Consider the following 17,951-nt stretch of genomic DNA (forward strand, 5'->3'; position numbering starts at 1 on the left):
AATGCATTAAAACTGGAACTGCAAAACCAACCCAGTTAAGATGAAGTAGTATTTCAAAAATACTTTATTAACATGTTTGTCTCATCCAGACATTCATCACATCCCCACCCCTGTTTGTAAAGCATCTTCACAATCAACATTTTCTCTTGAACTGTGGAGTTTGACATTTTAAGACAGAGGCACTGTCCAGGTATTAGCCCAGGCCCACCACATTCTGATCGCTGTGGATCTGAATGTGCTGGGCAGAAAGAAAACAACAGTTGAAGCTTGTGGTGGCGGCAGATCAATGTAGTGACCGTTTAGATACAGTTCCGCGGAAAGCGTTCAGGGCGGTTTTCTAGGAAGTATGGACTTCACTTCTCTTTGTTTTAGAGAAGAACTCGTGAACTGCGTCAGAGGACGGCGAGTTCGGACACGAAGTGGTTTTACGATTCAATCAGTTATGAGAACACATGTCTGGTTAATCTACAGTTTAAATTATGTTTGCAACCCACTGACTAAGTAGGCGCTCAGGCTTTTCATTACAGTTCTGTTACAAATTCTGGTTTACATCTGCTGTGAGCAGCACATATAATGCATCAGGTGTACTTTTGATTTATTTACCGTTTCAGCATATAGCCAAAAGGCACCGCTGTTACTCCCAGACTACACAACCCCCGTTCATTTGGACCCATTTCAATCTATCTCTGAGGGCTACTTGTTGTCGCCAGACATTGGCTACGCCCTCAGATAGCCTTTGTTTGTCCAATCGCATTTCAAGGAATGTCCCTGTACTGTCAAATAAAGGGCTATTACGCGCCATCAAAGCCCTAATTTCAATTGGCCAACAGATCTACTCTTAGTTAGTCAATCTGAGGAGATGGCACATTGGTAATGACATTTTTTTTATTTTTTTTTAGCTGCCAATCAATTTGTCAGTTGGGCATTTTATATATATAAAAAAATTGAATACACAGAATAGGCCTGTATTAAATAATATCAATATGGCTGTATAAAGTGTGCATTCATCCTCAGTAAATCCAGTCCACAGTGATGTGTGACTGTGCACTGGATCTGAAACAGGACAGCGTTCAGACAGGAGGCAGGACTCGCTGGGGGAAGGCGTTGGTGACGTCTGCTGAAGCCAGTGTGAGCGTGACTGCGAGCATTGTGTCCATAACAATAGACCACTGTCTCCAGTGCCAGTTTAAGCTATCGCCATGCCATGGTCGAGGGACAGACCGAGGTGCGGTCCAAAAGCTCTCCATACAAATAGGCACTGCTGCTGCTTCAGTTTGTGCAGGTTTCAATGGAATAATGCAGTGAACAGGCTCTAAATTTAGTCCTTTGTGTCGGAAGAGAAAGCTGTGGACAGCAGAGCTCTGCTGGCACAGCGCTTGGTGAGCTAAAACTTTCAGGGTGTCAAATTATTAGTGGTATAGGAAACGGCTAAGGGACCGGGATCGAAGCTCACGTATAAAAGTAGACCCGAGTGGCACATGCAAAGTACAAGAGAAGCGGGAAATCTAAAACTGTCAGCCAGTGGGCATGTCGGGCACAAGACCCTTCTCTGTAAACAGTCGTAACACAGAGGCAGATGCAGGACATATCTGTAAAGTATATGCACATATAAATAAAAACATACATTCATACCTAGAGGGGGAGTGCGCGAGTCACACATACAGGCGGGTGTGCTGGTGGAGGAAAAGTAAACAGGAAACAAGCAGTAGTGGAGTACGAGTCGCAGACGAAACAGTTTAAAAAAAAAAAAAAAAAAAAAAAAAGGCTGATTTGTTTTGCTTTTAAACAGGTGTGTCAGTCTCTCATATTTGCCTGTGGCTTATCTGCATTTTTGAAGTAAGTATCGTCCATGGAAGCCGTTGATTTAAGGTTTCTCTAAGTTTGCTCTGTGTGCCGGAGGAGGGAGCGGGAAGTCCCTCCCTCAGGTGCTGATTGTGGCCACCCCCACTCTGCCCTTTCACAGCAGCTGGCAGCCGCCCCTCTTCTTGCGCTTGCGGACCTGCAGTGCTGCTCTGGTGGCCATTTCAAACACATCCCGCACGCCGTCCTTGGTCTTGGCCGAGCACTCCAGGTAGCCGAAGGCACTGATGCGGTTGGCCATGTCTCTGCCCTCCTCGGACTTGACCGGCTCCTAGGAGGTTTCGTGCACAAGACAGCAGGTTAAAATTCAGCGTTTGTGCGCGGACGTTAAAAAGGGAGGCCGATTAGCTCCGGGGACGGTCCGTTGCCATCAACACGGACACACACACACACACACACACACACACACCTGCTTCATCTTGGCGAGCTCCCTGCGCGTGTGCTCATCATTCCTGAGGTCCTTCTTGTTGCCCACCAGGATGATTGGGACGTTGGGACAAAAGTGTTTCACTTCAGGTGTCCATTTCTCAGGAATGTTCTCTGAAAGAATTGGAAAAATGACATAAAAAAAAAGAAAAAAAAGTCACACAGCAAAGTAGATCCCAGACATTTTACCCCCCTACAAGGACAGCTGGGAGAGTTTCCCCTGTGACTGTCCATACAATCACTAAGAGATCACTGACCCCTGGCTGATACATGGTCTGAGTCTGCTAGCCAAAAATCTGGGAGGAGATGCCATGATGTGACAGAGTAGGGACACCATCTGTGTTATTGCTCATATCAAAGCACTGTGGGAGAAGAAAAAAAACAAAACCAGCTGAAGTTTTAACAAACGAGACACGTTTGATTGTTTGATTTGGGTATTTGAGGGCGAAGAGCAGATTCGAACCTGGAATACACGTGACAGATTTTGTAATGATACCCAACAACCGCAGTGAAGTTATATTCTTTACTGAGGAAACAGCTGAGACCATAAAAGTCGATTCCTGGTGCCACAGTCCATCCGGGCGAATCTTTGATTACTATACCGACTATAGAATATTTAATTAACTTCAAATTCATTTGAAAAAAATAAATAATTTTGTGTATTTAAATTTGAACGTTCCGTTTACTGAGTTAAAGTGCTGTCGCTGTCTAACAGTCATATATTTTTGGAGTGACAGCAGCAGGGTTAATTAAAACACCAAAAATATATACAATCTGCACACATGAAGAAGCATTTATCTTTTTTATAAAGTGGATCATTGCTTTCATTAGGCCTCCAGACAAGATTAAAATGATTTGTTACGAGAAAAAAAAAAAAAAAAAAAACCCCACAAAGAAGGGCAGAACGTGTCGAGGATATAAATAATAGTAATAAGCTGTACAAACGGGTAATAACTGGAACATTAACGGTTCAGTTCTCTGTCACGCACGTCTCCCTGCGCCTTGTCAAAGAAAGGCAAAATGCCCCCCCCCCCCCAAAAAAAAAAAATATTCTTCCAAAAATAAATCAAAACAATTATCAAACATTAAGTTGGAGAGTTTTCCCCCTTTAAATTTGACAAAAAATGACTCAGGCTGCAGCGCCGTAATCACTTCAAATGTTACCTACGTCCTGGTTGGGGAGGTGACCGAGCGTCTTACCTAAACTGTCGGGGCTGTCTATGGAGAAGCACATGAGGATAACATCGGTGTCGGGGTACGAGAGAGGCCTCAGTCTGTCGTAGTCTTCCTGACCTGCTGTGTCCCACAGCGCTAACTCCACCTGAGGGAAGGGAGAAAACACGGCAACAAAAGGGGGTCGCATTATGAAATAAGGTGGGACGTACACACTTAGAATACAGAAACACACCAAAAAAAAAAAACATTTACGGCAAATGTATTCCTCCGCTTCCGGGCTTAAGAACAACTCCCCAGAGGTGGAGGTCCCCCCCTCCCCCCCAGGGCTTCAGGCTGTTAATCAAACGGTTAGCAGTCCCGGAGTGTCTGACCTACTCTAAATAAAACGAATGCCCGGCAAAAAGCACTCGAAAGCGTTGCGTTGCCACAATGCACCCCCCCCCAAAGCAACCGTATGGGGACGCTTAGTACACAGTAGCCCGGAAGTGTCGTTTCATACAAAAATCACAGCTCTTTTTAAAAAGCACAACAGTTTCTTGAAAATGACTGTGGCCTTTTAGCTTGAGCTGTAATCTTGACCTATACCGTTCCCCTGTATCGGGTGGATATGGCGGCTGGAAAACACGCGCCTGGCTACTGCCGAGGACTGGGCCCAGACCGTCCTAATCGTCCCCCAGAGGGCAACTACAGTAACTCGGCAGTTCATCTGGACTTTTCTGATGTCCCCGCAGCACTCGTGTCTCGTCGAGCCGTTCTTGTTGGCTCCTAAACTACATACCTCGGCAGCACACGGCATGCTCTCACTTATAGTCTACCGCAGGGAGGTCGTTTATCACAGGACGGCAGCAGTACCGCGTCTTGTATCTGAAAAGGAGCAACTCCACACCATGGCAAACCTTAAATCTGCTGCGTTTGGCTCTTTCACCACTAGGTGTCTCTCAGGAGTCGGCCTCCTGGGGCTCATCCATATTCCTGGTTGCTGTACTTCACAACTTAATATAATAAAACAATAGGCAGAAGCTATGGGTTGAACAGTGGCACAGACTTGTTGTAAAAATATATCACTACAGTTTTTTTAAAAAATATGTATACCACAGCAGAGAGATCTGTACAGTCAACTTTATACCATACAGGCGAAGTCTCAACCAGCTGATCCCAGATTTTACAGCACAGGAAACAGGAACAGGAAATGGAACATTAGTCATGATGTACGAGAAGGGGGGTGGAGGGGGGTTTCCCAACCCTGCACAGGAAGGTGGCACTGATCCATTTCCTGTTGTTGGCTGGCTGGCTGCTGCTGCTGCTGCTTAAAACAATGAAATGGCCCAAGGATATTCCCACATTACGCACTAATCGCCATCAGTTTTAAAAAGGGCACATGTTTCACAACCAACAGGGTCAACAGTGTCACATAAACCCCGCAGGCTCCCGAGTATCATTCGTGATTATCAGAGGTTAAAGATACGCACAGAAATGCGACATTGCAAATGTACTCCAACAGAAGCAAGAGACGTGCGTTCAAAATCCTACTTCAGCAAAAGTACTTTAAGTACTCATTCTGGCGCTGAATGCAGATGAGTGGCAAATCTTTACATCTGCGATTTACTGTTGGAGCTGGTTAAGGTGGCGCTACCTTTTAATACACTGTATAAATGGTGTTGTCCGGTAGATCGTAATCAAGGGGTCGACCCAGTGGGTCAGCACAGGGTAAAAAAAAAAAACCCCAAAAAAACAAGAGTTCTGATACACAGAACTGCGCTGGAGCACAAGGATGTCTTGGATGTCAGAAGCTTATCACGTCGGCTTTATGTTAAATCTCTTGACAGTGAAGTAACCAATGACTACAAGTGTCGTGAGAAAAGCAGCGTTAAGGTAAATGAAATGGCTACCCTCAAATGACCCCGCGCGGCTCGTATTTAAAATGATTAACGAGCCATTTTGACGTCACTGTCGTACGACGGGGTTTCTGCGTCATACCTGTCGTCTGTGCTAAAATTCATTTAAATAGCAATTTTTTTTTTTTGACTCGAGTTTTGACCCGGGCCTGGCGGAGTGCTGCCGTACCGCCGGGTAAAGCCTGGCGTTACTGTAGGTTTGGGAATCGCTGTTCTCGCGCAAGCAAAAAAAAAAAAAAAAAAGGGAGACATTTTAAACGTAGTGTACCTGTTTGGAATCCACTTCGATGTCGGCGATGTAGTTCTCAAACACGGTGGGGACGTACACCTCCGGGAACTGGTCCTTACTGAAGACGATGAGCAGGCAGGTCTTCCCGCACGCACCATCCCCGACTATCACCAACTTCTTCCTGATAGCAGCCATCTGCAAACAGAATCAAATGCGATTGGTCTGCGCGCCGAGGTGCCAAACACCCGGCGAACGGGGAGAATCGAGTCTTTTTTTTTCTTCTTTTTCTTTTTTTAAACGGGGGAGATGTGAAAGAATGAAACCGAAAATAGAGTAAGAGCTGAGGGGCGGGGGGGGGGGATGATCGAAGTGCGTTTTAGAGCCGCACCCTCTTCCCGGGCCGCGTGCGAGGTGGAAAAACAGCCCGGCTGACGGTTCAGCGCCAAACTCAAAAAAAAAAAAAAAAAAAAAAAAAGCAGTGGGAGGGAAGGGACCAGGAGGTGAGCCCCGGACTCGGGGACCGCTGCGGCCCCCGGTGCTCTACACACACACACACACACACCCTCCGTCACACGATCACATCAATAACGATCGTTAAAACGCGTCACTTATACAACCCCCCCGCGACCAAGTGATTTACAGCTCTTAACCGGTTCGGAGGGGGGGGGGTGGATTACGCACACGCACACACACACGCACGCACGCACAATGAAGGATGCTGAAATCCTAGTGATGAACTCACTAGGATTTATCACTGGACTCTACAGTCCCCCCCCCCGGCACTACTTGGCTTTTATAGCGTCTTTCAAAGCTCGAAAAAAAACCAACCAAAAAACCCTGATTGTACTCGGAAGCGCTCGGCACCAAACCGGCAGGTAAAAGTTAGAACGAGCCAAAACCGGCGGAGACTTATGACGAGATCGAGTTTTGGACTTGCCGGCTGCCGTCTAAACAAACGGCCGTCCGCTGCTTGACGCGTGATAACATCCCGGGTGTCCAGCGCTTTCTTTAAACCCCCCCCGCAGCCAAACGAACCGGTCGCCGCGGGGGCTCACGGAGCGAACGAGAGACGTTCCCGCGCTTCCCCGTCGGGAGCGTCAAGAAACCGGAGCGGCCCGTTTTAAAAACCTCCGGACTCACCGTTACGAATCAACAAAACTATCGGGCGTTCACCTCCACTCGCTGCGATAACGGCTTCCATTTTCACCGCGCCAATAAAGAGACAATTGTTCAGTTTGCTTCTTTTTCTTTTTTTTTCCCTCTCTCTTTCTCCCACACATTAAATCAGGCCAGCGAGTTGTCGGTTTGTCTCCGGGGAGAGCCACCTGTTCTCTGTGATAGCGGCCCGCTGCCGCTCCGTACGTCACGCCGTCACCGCCGGAGGGAAGATGCACACAAAACACGCGTGCAGAAATGCGCGCGCGCGTGTTGTGTGTGACTCGCGGCCACGGCGAGCTTTCAGCAAATGGGGCCAGCCCTGCAGATGTTGTGCTCCGGTGAAATAATGCAGCTTATTGACGACGGCTCTCGCAGCGGGGAGCTCTTTGGGGGATAAGGGACCCTTTTACTTTGCCTCGATGCGTCTGCGTGGGGACGCCGTGCCGGGGGACGAGGACAGGAACAGAGACTCTTTAAGGTCTTCTTCCCCTAAATAAGAAGAGTTAATCATTGGGTGTGCATCTCGTAGATTCCCCCCCCGCCCCCAGGCTGTCGTCTTCGGCCTCCCTCGCTCCTCTCTCTGCTCCCCCGGAAGTAACTTCCCGGTACGACCGCGGCACCCGAGCGAGGACGCGAAGGAGGAAGGACCGCCGGGCTTCACCGGTCCTGCGGTTTCCCCTTCGTTCTTCCTCTTTTTGAGTTTCTGCCCTCGGGTCAGTTCAAATAAGCTTCATTGCACAAAGGGGGTGGAGGGGTGGGGGCCGCCGCCATCTCTTCCTGTTGGTGAATTTGGACGGCGCGTGGTTTCCGCTTGAGCTTTTTGTGTTTGTTAAAGCACAGGCGCGTTGTGCGAGGACTCGAGCAAAGACGCCACTCGCGCTGCGAAGTTTGTGTTATTTAGTGTGAATTTGATAGATATTAAGTTGACCCGACCCGCAACAAACTTTTCCACAGAATTGCCTTCCAGTGAATACGGCTGCATCTCGAGATACTTCAATTTTAGTGGTTATATTAAAATACAGTATTATTAACCTCATAAAAAGTGAATGAAACGCTCCTACGGATATAATCTGTCGGTCCTCGCGGCTATTTACTTTTTATTTTTTTTATTATGACACTCTACGTTGTGTTATATTGAACGATTAATAATTGAGCGCGCCCTGGATTTTACGCCGCGGTTAGTGGTCGTCCGCCGACGCAGGGGAAACATAAATTAACTGGGGGTGGGGGGGGGGGGGGGAGTTGAAATATGCTCGATGAATAATTAAAATCGCACACAGAACCACCACCGAAGCAGCAAAACGGGAGTCGTGGACCAAGCAGCCGCAGGATGGGACACCAAACGTTGCGTTCAAAGACGGCAGTCCGAGCGGTGAGCCGCCAGCACCTGCACGCCCGCCTCAAAAGAGACGGGGTCACGTCTGACGATGACAGCAGTTCAAACCCGCAGTGGTGGGTAACAACGTCGGCCGGCCTTATCGATCAGGATATCGGTAATCGGAGGGGGGGGGGTAAACGTGACATGAAACGCCTCGGGGAGCGTCGCGAGGGGCAGAAACGTACAAAACGTCGCCTCTTCTCAAACCTATCAACCGGCCTTTAATCATATGGGTCAGCACGCTGAAGGCATTTACACCAGGCCCCCCGCCCCCGCACTTAAGGTGACCCGTCTGATTATTAATACGTACGGGCCGCACGTAAATGAATTCGCGCCGACCCGTTGAGGGAACAAAGCGTTCCCAATCATTTCGTGCTTCGTCCCGAGCGGGCCGGCTGCTGTGAAGCGTCCCGCTGCGCTCTGCCGAAACGGTGGGACGGCCGCAGCGTTGCGAGTGGGTGAGGCGACTGGAGAGCTGCCGTTTAGTTTAGTTAGTGGAATAAGACGGTTGTTTCAATGAATAATGTGTGCTGCGGAGCTCAACGCCACCACAGCTGCTTTGGGTTCAAAAAAAAACAACAACAACAACAACAAACAAACAAAACACCTCTCTTCATCTGCAGTAAAACTCTGCAGATGAAGCGCACCTTGAAATTGCTGCCGATTTCATTCAGCTGCATTTGGAGCGTGCCGTATCGTATTGTTCGCCAAGATGTGATGCCCTGTAGTACGAAACGCTAGACAACACGTCGGATGTACTTGTTTATCGGTCGTAACCGCACAATTCTCATCACCTGCCTTAAGTTGCGTTGGAAAAGAAAAAGAAAACAAATCCAACCTAAAAGACTTTGGATGTTAAATAAGAACAACGCGCTGCTTTCAAGGGGTCCGGAGGTTTGCAGGTAAAGATATTCCCGGTGTTAGATGTCCCGGTACGAACGCGGGGGGGGCATGCAGGGACGACTGCAGCGGTCAGAAAGTTCTGTAAAATAAATACATAAATAAATAAATAAACAAAGAGGAGGTGCGGTGCAAACCATGCAGGTAAAGCTGGCATACAAGCCTTCCACCGCTAAGCACACACAACACCGAGCAAACGGCCTATCTCTTTATATATGTGTGTGTGTGTGCGCGCGCGTGTGGCTCAAATAGCTCCGAGCGAATTTCAAATAGTAGTTTTACTTGAAATGCCCATCCCTAAATTCCAACACGTGTCAAGAAGACAACCGTTTCCTTTAAGTCGCCAACTTTGGTTTGAAGTAGAAAGAGGAAAAAGGGAGAAACAACATCTCCCACCTTCCCTTCAGAAACTGCCCGAAGTTTTACAACAAGGACAGAAAAGGTTAAATGCAGAATTATGGAATTATAAGAAGATGAAGAGGATTTTAGCAGCTCAGCAGACCCGCGTGTGACCGCATGCTTATATAATAAAAAACAACAACCTCTCCCCGGTTATTATCTAGGCTCTGCCTGGACGTCCACGTCAACCGTGAACGAACTGCACGCTTCCCCGGCGCTGCATGAACAAACAGCTATTGCAGTATGAACTGCGTGTTTGCTCTTCAGATATTGACACTCCGATCGGTCGGAGGAACGCAGCACATTCCACGTGATGACGAGTCACCGGGCGCACAACACCGTCTTGACTGGGTATGAATTTGGGAGGACATGAGCCGTGAGCAATCTCTCACCTAAGCTCAACACCCCTCACCCTTCTTCTTCTAAACACACATCTTCATCTCTCTTTCTCCTGGTTGAAATATTCAGGACAGATCATACATACCACAGATTACCATAAAGAGCCCCGTGTGTGAACACGTATACACGGGTGGGAGGGGGAGGGCGGGGGGAAGCACATGTACAAAAGACAACATAGACGTTGCTGAATGTGGTTTCATAAAAGTTATTCTGTTGATGTGCAGATGTGCTGCCAGCAGTATCACCTGCCAGTGAAGAGCAGCATGCTATTACAACCGGGTCGCTTTGCACCTATTTCACCTACTTTCTAAAAGGTGCTCACTCAATTAATCTAAAAATGATTTTCTCAAGTAATTGATTGTTTCATCTAGAAAACAAAAAGAAATATGAAAAAAAAAAAAAAAGTGATATATTTCATAAAAACCACAATGATGTCCTTAAATTGCTTTTTTTTTTTGTTTGAAATCTCAGAAATATAACTTGGAAATGCTTGTGTAATGTTTGGCATCATTTAAAAAAACAAAAACAATTTAAACAATTAGCTATCAAAATAGCTGCGGAATTTTTTCCCCCCTCCCCTGTCAATCAAATAACATATTGATCAATTATTCGCTGCAGCTCTGTCATAGTAAAAAAAAAAAAAAAGTATGTTTGGGTTTTGGAAAAAAATATTGTGATGAGCATTATGTTTTTTTTGATCAAGTAACTTTGATTCTGATTAATCTAGAAAATAATCAATTCAATCTTCTATCTTATCTTTATCTCGCACCAAATCACAACACGGGTTATTTCAAGGCACTTTACAAACAACGTAAAGTCCTGACAACACAACTTTACAATACAGAGGAACCCAACAATTCCTCCAGCAGATTAAATGATGAAAATAATTGTTAGTTGCAGATCTACAAATCATCACCAGAGTGCTCTGATTTACTATCAAGCTCATAATGGGCAGTTTTTAAAAAGTGATAAAAATCAGTGCAGAAAGACTTTTATTGTCTTTTTTTTTTTTTTTTTTTTTTATAGCACATCTCTTTAGTGTAACCTGGCATTACCTACAATCCAACTTCACCATTGACAGTTCGATTGGCGATTTGGGTGTGTAATGCTAATGGGGGGTCAATAGAAACTTGAGATATCGCACAGCTCTCTCTGGAGCCACAGAAAACTGCATCCAGCATTTTTCACATACTGTATGTAGTAGAACTCCCAAAGAACTGGAAGCAGAACTTAAAAGTGTAAAATGTTTGGAATTCACCTTTAAGAGAGACCATGTAGGGGAAACGCAGGCTGCACTTAACGCAGACCAATTCAATTGACCAACGTTCTCAGACTGCTTTATTAATATTAAATGTAGACCTATTTAATTTTGCACTGTGGAGCTGTACAATGTAAAAAAAAACCAAAAAAAACCATCAAATATACAATTAAAATATATACATATTTTAACATACATGATCAAACTGGGGGCACAAAAACCTGATTAGGATGTAGCTGGAAAATAGATAGATAGATTAGACTTTATTAATCCCACAGTGGGGAAATTTAGTTGGTCACAGCAGCATTTACACACTATAAACAAATTTACCAATACGTATGAAATAAACGAAATAAGATGGATACAAAAATTATTATTTTAGAAAAAAAAATAAGAGCACTAAAAGAATAAATACACACACAGGGACTATATACACAAAAACAAATAAAATAAAGATAAAGATAAATAAATACAGCTTGGACGATGGATGGAAAGTGACAGGTGCTGTGGAATGAAATGACCAGTGCAACATTCATTTATTGTGGTGTTGAAAATACTTTTGATATTTTGTTGTTCTTACAAAACAGCAACTTTTCACCCGGGGTTTGATTAAAGAAATTGTCGCAGGGAAGTTAAAGCCAGCTCAACTTTTCAAGGTTAAATCCGACTCGAGACCAGAAGCGGCTGCTCAGGATCCAGGCCAGAGAGGCGGCCGTAGCCAGAGAACCTAGCTGGATCCCAAAATAGGACAGAGCCATTGAGACTCCCACAGCCCAATTTATCACAGCGCGCACAGCTCGGCTCAGAGCAGAGGACGAAAAGAGAGAGAGAGAAATATCACAAAGAATTATCCGCAGACGGACGGGGACGTCAAAAGGAGAGAGAGCGGCGGCGTGTTGGTCAAAACTAGAGAGCCGCAGCACCAGCAACAGATACGGGGGGGGGGGGGGGGGGGGAACTTCATAATATTAAAACATGTACTAAGGCGGGCCTTTGATTAATATTCCGCGGGTACGAAATAAATAAAACGGATGAATTAGTCATGGGCTGACTTGGGAACACGGCTAAATCAGGACTTGGTTGGGAAACGAGGAATGCATTTCCGCTTTCGAACGCCTCGCGCTCAAGGCTGCTGTGACCAAGATTATAAAGTGTGCACGTGCAGGGACGCGCGCCGCCTCGGCTGGACGCGATCTTTCCCTGCTCCGTTTGCTCCTTCAGCTGCTTCTCCTTCTACCCATCCGCCTCCAGGCTCTCTCGCCGCCTTCATCTCATCCCATCCCCCCCCCCCCTCCCCGCTCCCTCCGTGTTGCAGTGTGATGTCACCATCAGGGAGCTAATGTTGCGTATCCTTAGGATGCTGCTGCATGCCTTCTTCCTGATTCACATACGCAGCACAAACGAAAGCTGCAAATGAAAAGCCCACGCGCGCGCGCACGCACGCCGCCTCGACCGCCTCCGACACCAGCACGACTTCTCTCTTCTTTCCAGTCCGTCTGCGAAGCTGCGTGAAACCTTAAGGGTGTTTTAGCATTCTATCGTCCGGCGTCAAATCGGAATCTTTAAGAAAAACAACAACAACAACAACAACAAAAAAAGAGGCTCATCAAATCATCAACGCTTGGAAGTAAGTGAGGGCGAAAACAACGTGAAGTCAAAGGTGTTTCATGACCTTTTTGCTGGCCAAAAAGACGGGAGACGATACGGTTTTTCGGCATCTACGATCCCAAAACCCGATGAATAGCATATATGAAATGTTAATGACGCGACACATCCCATTAACAGCTGCGGCCTAGTTACAGCAGCTGGGAAGATACGCTTGCGGCGTAAACTTGCTGTAAACCTCTCGGCTGTTAAAGCCTCGTCGACAAAAAAAAAATAAAAAAAAATCTGTCGTTAAAAATATCCCTCGAGAAGTCAGTAGGTCAGTAGATAGGCAAAGAATTGCAATACTTAAGTAAATCGATTTTTTCTTTCTTTCTTTCTCCACCTCTATCCCCATATACTCAAGTTCCTTGTTCACAACTGTAAAAAAAAAAAAACCAAAGTGAAATAAATATTTAGGTAGTTTTTCAAATAGATCATATTTTCATGATTGATGAACCAGTGGATTATTTTCTAGATTCATCTGTTAATTTTGTGTAAATAAAATGACAAAAAATAACTTCTTTAAATTCCTTTGCCCGAAAACCCCAAATATTCAGTTACAATTAGAAAGAAAAGCAGCAGAAATTAAAAAGACTTTGGAAATAGTCTCTTTTTTTTTTTTTTTTTTTTTTTTACTGCTTTGGTTTGAAATGACTTCAACGATTAAGACATCGGCGGCAGAGAACAAATCAACCAGAGAGCACCACAACTTTTCCTTGTAGCCACGACAGAATTAAGGGGGACTGTTGTGAATGTTTAAAAAAAAAAAAAAAAAAAAAAAAAGTTTATCCTTTTAAGGCTTTCTGAAACTGCAAGCCTCAAGATCCAAACAGGAAACTCTCAGGGAGATTATCGTTTGTTTTTGTTTTTTTCTACCAAGAGGACTTTGTCTGCCTGCTGCCTGTGCGTGATCCACCGCCTGCGGGCACAATTTTCCACGCGGACATGTTTGTCAGCCGCAGACAAATGATGGGAAAACAGAAACGGCCAAACGTTTTCCTGAGCTCGCTGCGCAAAACAACCGACACGACGAGCCATTTGTTTGCGGTCAAATCCGTTTTCAGAAGGACGCCGGCTCCCTTGGAAATCACTGCTGGTGGAAAGTTGTCCACACGAATCTGAGACGGGGGGGGGGGGGGGGGGGGTACTGTGGAGCATCGTGTCTGAACACCTCGGCCTTGATAAACACCTAGAACCCAACGATGGGATGACGAAGACTGCGAGTGGGGGGGGTGGGGTGGCCAAAAAAACAAAACAACAACAACAACAACCGCCATCTGAACAATCCCTCCGCTGTCCACGCGCTACTTCCCGAATCAGTCGGCGAAAAGAAAAACCTCATAGTGGGTCGGTCGTAACTCAAAGAGGGACCAAATGAGGTGCGACAACCGGCGCGAAATGGCCTTCGGCTACGCGGGCGGACGTGCAGCTTTCCGTCCATAATGGTCTTTCGTGACGGCTTTCACACTGACCTACTAAACTATTCATCCGTCTGCGTGGCCTCGATACGGCGGGAGGAACGAAAGTTCACGTGCTGAAGATCGGAGACGCGCATAATTAAGTCAATTCCAATCAAAGGCGCGTGTGTCATGGCGGTTTTTTGAAAATTTGGAATATTTCGGTCATTTGTTACCACGATATCTTCAAAGCACATCGTTGTTCAGCTGGTCAGTCACCTGAACCCCGAGGGTTTCCTCTCGCCGTCAGGTTAGTTGAGTCAGGAGCGGCTGCCTAAACAATACTAAGCACTGCATATGTTGATCTGTGTGTGTGTGTGTGTGTGTGTGTGTGTGTGTGAAATTAGGCCCGTTCCATTACACTAAAGCTAAAGGAGTCATAAATGTGTATTTATTTTTGTTAGCCCCCCTACAGAACACAGCAGGACGCCACCATGTTTTACGATTGTAAATGTATTACACAGCTAGCTGAGGCAAATGGTATTGATCTGAAACAATCAGTGGATTAAACAATCAATCAAACTTAAGTTAACAAGCAAACTGTATCCGTCGTCAGCTTTTGTCTTCGTGCTTCATGCGTTTGCTTGGAACATTTAAATTTAAAGTGCTCGTCGTTACCGTTTTGTATTTCTTGTAAAGTAGCACGGCGTAAACAACGCTACCGTACAAACATCCTTTTGCGCTCCTGGAACGCAAACTACTTTCTGATGCTCCCAAAATGTAGATGCAAATAATTTCATTAACATCTTAATCATGCGACAACTAATTGAGTGCTTGAAGTAACAGCAACTACTCAACCAGATAAATCCTTAGTCAGGGGTGGCCCGGCAGCCTTAAAGCAAAAAAACACACCCATTGTTGACGGGGGCTCTGGCGACGTACGACAGGCCCTTTTTTCACTATTTTCTAACAATTCATAGACAAAATGATGCATCAACAAAGTAATAGTCAGATGAATCAACACTGAAAATAACACAAATCCTCAGGTGAAACCCGACTGTGCCTAATTTCAGGTAGGTCATCATATTTGAACTGCTTAAGTTCTGTCTGCATTCTTTTAGTTTTCATTAAATACTAAAAGAGGAATTTTGTAATAAATGCATTTAACTTGAGCTTTCTTGTTGATGCACTGCATGCTCCAAAAAAACAGCAACCTCGGAAAACATCGAATGTCAATGTTTCACCTTTATCCAGTGTGTGTGTGTGTGTGTGTGTGTGTGTGTGTGTGTGTGTGTGTGTGTGTGTGAGGAGGAGGAGGGGGGGGGCTCCTTCCTTTCTGCATATCAATATATCCGCCCCATCATTTACAGACTGGCTACATGTAAATAATAACAGTAATTCTAATACTTTTACAACCCTAATGAAGCGGCTCTGAATTACATCACTTGCGGGGAAAACCACACCATCAAGACTCACGTCTTTTGTGTGAAGTAGCTTGGATTGGGAGGGGTGGGGGGAGGTGGGGGGGGGGTTTCCACCGTATCTCCCTCTGCTGCACCGGCACCGCTTTAGTGGGTGCGTGTAGGACGGAGTAGCACTTCTGACCACTACCTGCTGGGTCAGCAGTCAGCTGTTCAGATACAATGACATCATACTTTCACAACCATATTTTTGTTGTCGCTTGCAAACAAACACACACACACACACACACACACACACACACACACACACACAAGCCAGGAGCATGTAGGGGTAATGTGTTTTATGCCTTATTATCCTGCACACGTGTCCTCTCTGCAACCTCCCGTGTGCGTGTGACAAACCAGAAACGCAGATGGGGAGTAGTCCAGTTGGAGGACAGCCGAGTTTTGCAGGTTTGACGCCGAGTGCCAGTGGTTTGCACTTTTGTTATGGAGAACATGCCCGGCCGAGGGAACAACTCGCGGTGACATATGAAGGTCTGCGCTACTGTAGCCGAGCACAGCACAACAAGGGTGTGGTGACTCGGAGAGAGGAATTTCCTCGGGACAGACAAAACGTTTCAACTGTTATTTAGTTTCACAAGCGAAGAGGACCGACTTTTCTTCGACCGTGCGACCGAATGAAAACCGTCTCTCGCTCTCATTTCTTCTCGGTAGCCTGAACGATTTAAAAAATTTTTTTTTAGATATTTGTTGTTTTCCTGGAATTCCCGTCTAAAGGAAGAAACACCCAAAACGATCAATTGTCGCTTGCTGGTCGAACAGGTCCCCCCCCCAAAAAAGGAAAGAGCAGATAAAAGTTTTTTGTTTTTTTTTTTGTTTTTTTACAACGTCTAAAGATCGGCTATTCGTGCGCGCGCGCGCGCGCGTCTCCAAAACTGAAGTCCAGATAATTAAATTACGCAATCAAGTATATTACGGGGGTAGATACAGGGCAGGGTTTGTGTGGCAGGAATCCCGTTATCTTCACCAGGACGTGGCTGGACAGAACAAAACAGGTGTGCCCCCCGGTTTATGGCACCTTTCCTTTACATTTTTGTACCAAAACAAAACAAAAAACCCGAAACACTGCTGGAAAACTTCCTAACAAGTAACAGGTTTCAACACCGCCGAGGTGATGCAGCTGGTATCTCGGCTTATTAACACTCGGAGCGGTACGTGCTGCTTCAAACCTAACTACCTCAAACTCCAGAAAACTCTCCGCGGTTCAGTTTGATAAAAGTAATAAATAAATTAAAAAATGCGCAACATTTTTTTAATTTCCTTACCTCTCGCAGAAGACTGTGCTTTTCAAATACCGAGGAGCGCCGTGTTTCCCTCCGGCTCGTCGCCTTCCCTTGAAGTAGCTGTAATCAGAGTGGATGTAGTCGAGAGGCAGTCAAACTGATTCTCACAAGACCCTCCCATTGTGCTGCTTCAGGGCACCCTCGGAAAAGCAAAACACACCATTGCCCAATATATTTTCAATACCAGTTTACTCGAATCGTTTTGTGTCTGAAATATTAAAATTGGACGTTGTAATTTCTACACCATCTTGTTACATCTGACCAACAGTCCGATAATCTAAGATATTCAGTTTAGTATCTTTTATGACAAATAAATATAACAAACCTTCTTTTGAAAGACTGGAACAACAACAACAACAACAACAACAACAACAACAACAACAACAAAAAAGGGTATCAGAATAGTTGTAGATTAATTCTTAGTCATTCAATTAATAGTTAACATGTCTCATTGTAACTATGACAAAACTATCTTTCTTTACATGGTCAGGTTTTATTGAAGAAAAGAAGTACTGGAAAAATGTTGCATGTGCTGTGTTAGCACTATTAGAAATGAATATCTACAACCTAAATTATAAATTATATTATGAGTATCTTAGATCAATTTACAAACCAAATGGTTTTGTGCAGTATCAGCCCATCATTATTTGACAACACTGACATGCTCTCTACCAGTTTTCCCTTCAACCCCCCCGCCCCTCTTTGTATATCACTCAAACCCCCCAATACGTGTTTCGGGTCCAAAGACAATGTTTTGTTTCATATTTCTTACATTTCCTTGATCATAGAATTGCTCCCCCCCAAAACGATACCTGGGATCAAAGAAAATCAAACTACGTTGTCTCCCAGTTCCTTCTATTGCATAATACCATGAGATATACTCATTGTACAAATTGTGACAGTGCAGTATATTCAATTTCAAATATGAAAACATCAAAAAATGATGCATAGTTTTGCACCCAAACTGGCTCAGGTGATAACTCTTCCTGATAAAGAGCCAATACGTTTTCAGAATGTTGTGTGTTTTCTAATGAAATAAAATAGAAATATCACTCATTTAAA

At 45.2% G+C, this 17,951-nt stretch overlaps 1 protein-coding gene across 2 annotated transcripts; it reads right to left on the bottom strand.

Moving 5' to 3' along the window:
* Positions 1-46: 46 nt before the first annotated feature.
* On the bottom strand, positions 47-16,966 carry LOC138614245 (rho-related GTP-binding protein RhoA-D-like). 2 transcript variants are annotated; one of them, XM_069687559.1, is made up of 5 exons: positions 16,872-16,966; positions 5,626-5,781; positions 3,487-3,607; positions 2,270-2,400; positions 47-2,131 (listed from the first exon to the last, which is right to left on the bottom strand). In XM_069687559.1, the coding sequence occupies exons 2-5, from the start codon at positions 5,779-5,781 to the stop codon at positions 1,958-1,960; spliced, it is 582 nt and encodes a 193-aa protein (XP_069543660.1). In that variant the 5' UTR covers positions 16,872-16,966; the 3' UTR covers positions 47-1,957. The 2 variants fall into 2 exon arrangements, with proteins under 2 accessions (XP_069543660.1, XP_069543666.1); XM_069687565.1 differs by lacking the exon at positions 16,872-16,966 and adding an exon at positions 15,599-15,622.
* Between the last annotated feature and the right edge of the window lie 985 nt (positions 16,967-17,951).

The sequence above is a fragment of the Brachyistius frenatus genome, unplaced genomic scaffold (genome assembly GCF_029030835.1).
Source record: "Brachyistius frenatus isolate BFR_SWC_R1_liver_20210118 unplaced genomic scaffold, ASM2903083v1 Contig_6, whole genome shotgun sequence".
NCBI classification, from domain to species: Eukaryota; Metazoa; Chordata; class Actinopteri; family Embiotocidae; genus Brachyistius; species Brachyistius frenatus.

What these genes read in the sequence shown, in the direction of transcription:
- LOC138614245 (XM_069687559.1), bottom strand. Translation starts at nt 5,781, where the DNA reads ATGGCTGCTATCAGGAAGAAGTTGGTGATAGTCGGGGATGGTGCGTGC. An exon ending in TCGAAGTGGATTCCAAACAG is followed by an intron (nt 3,608 to 5,625) that starts GTACACTACGTT and finishes CCCTTCCCTCAG; the next exon opens with GTGGAGTTAGCGCTGTGGGA. An exon ending in AGACAGCCCCGACAGTTTAG is followed by an intron (nt 2,401 to 3,486) that starts GTAAGACGCTCG and finishes CAATTCTTTCAG; the next exon opens with AGAACATTCCTGAGAAATGG.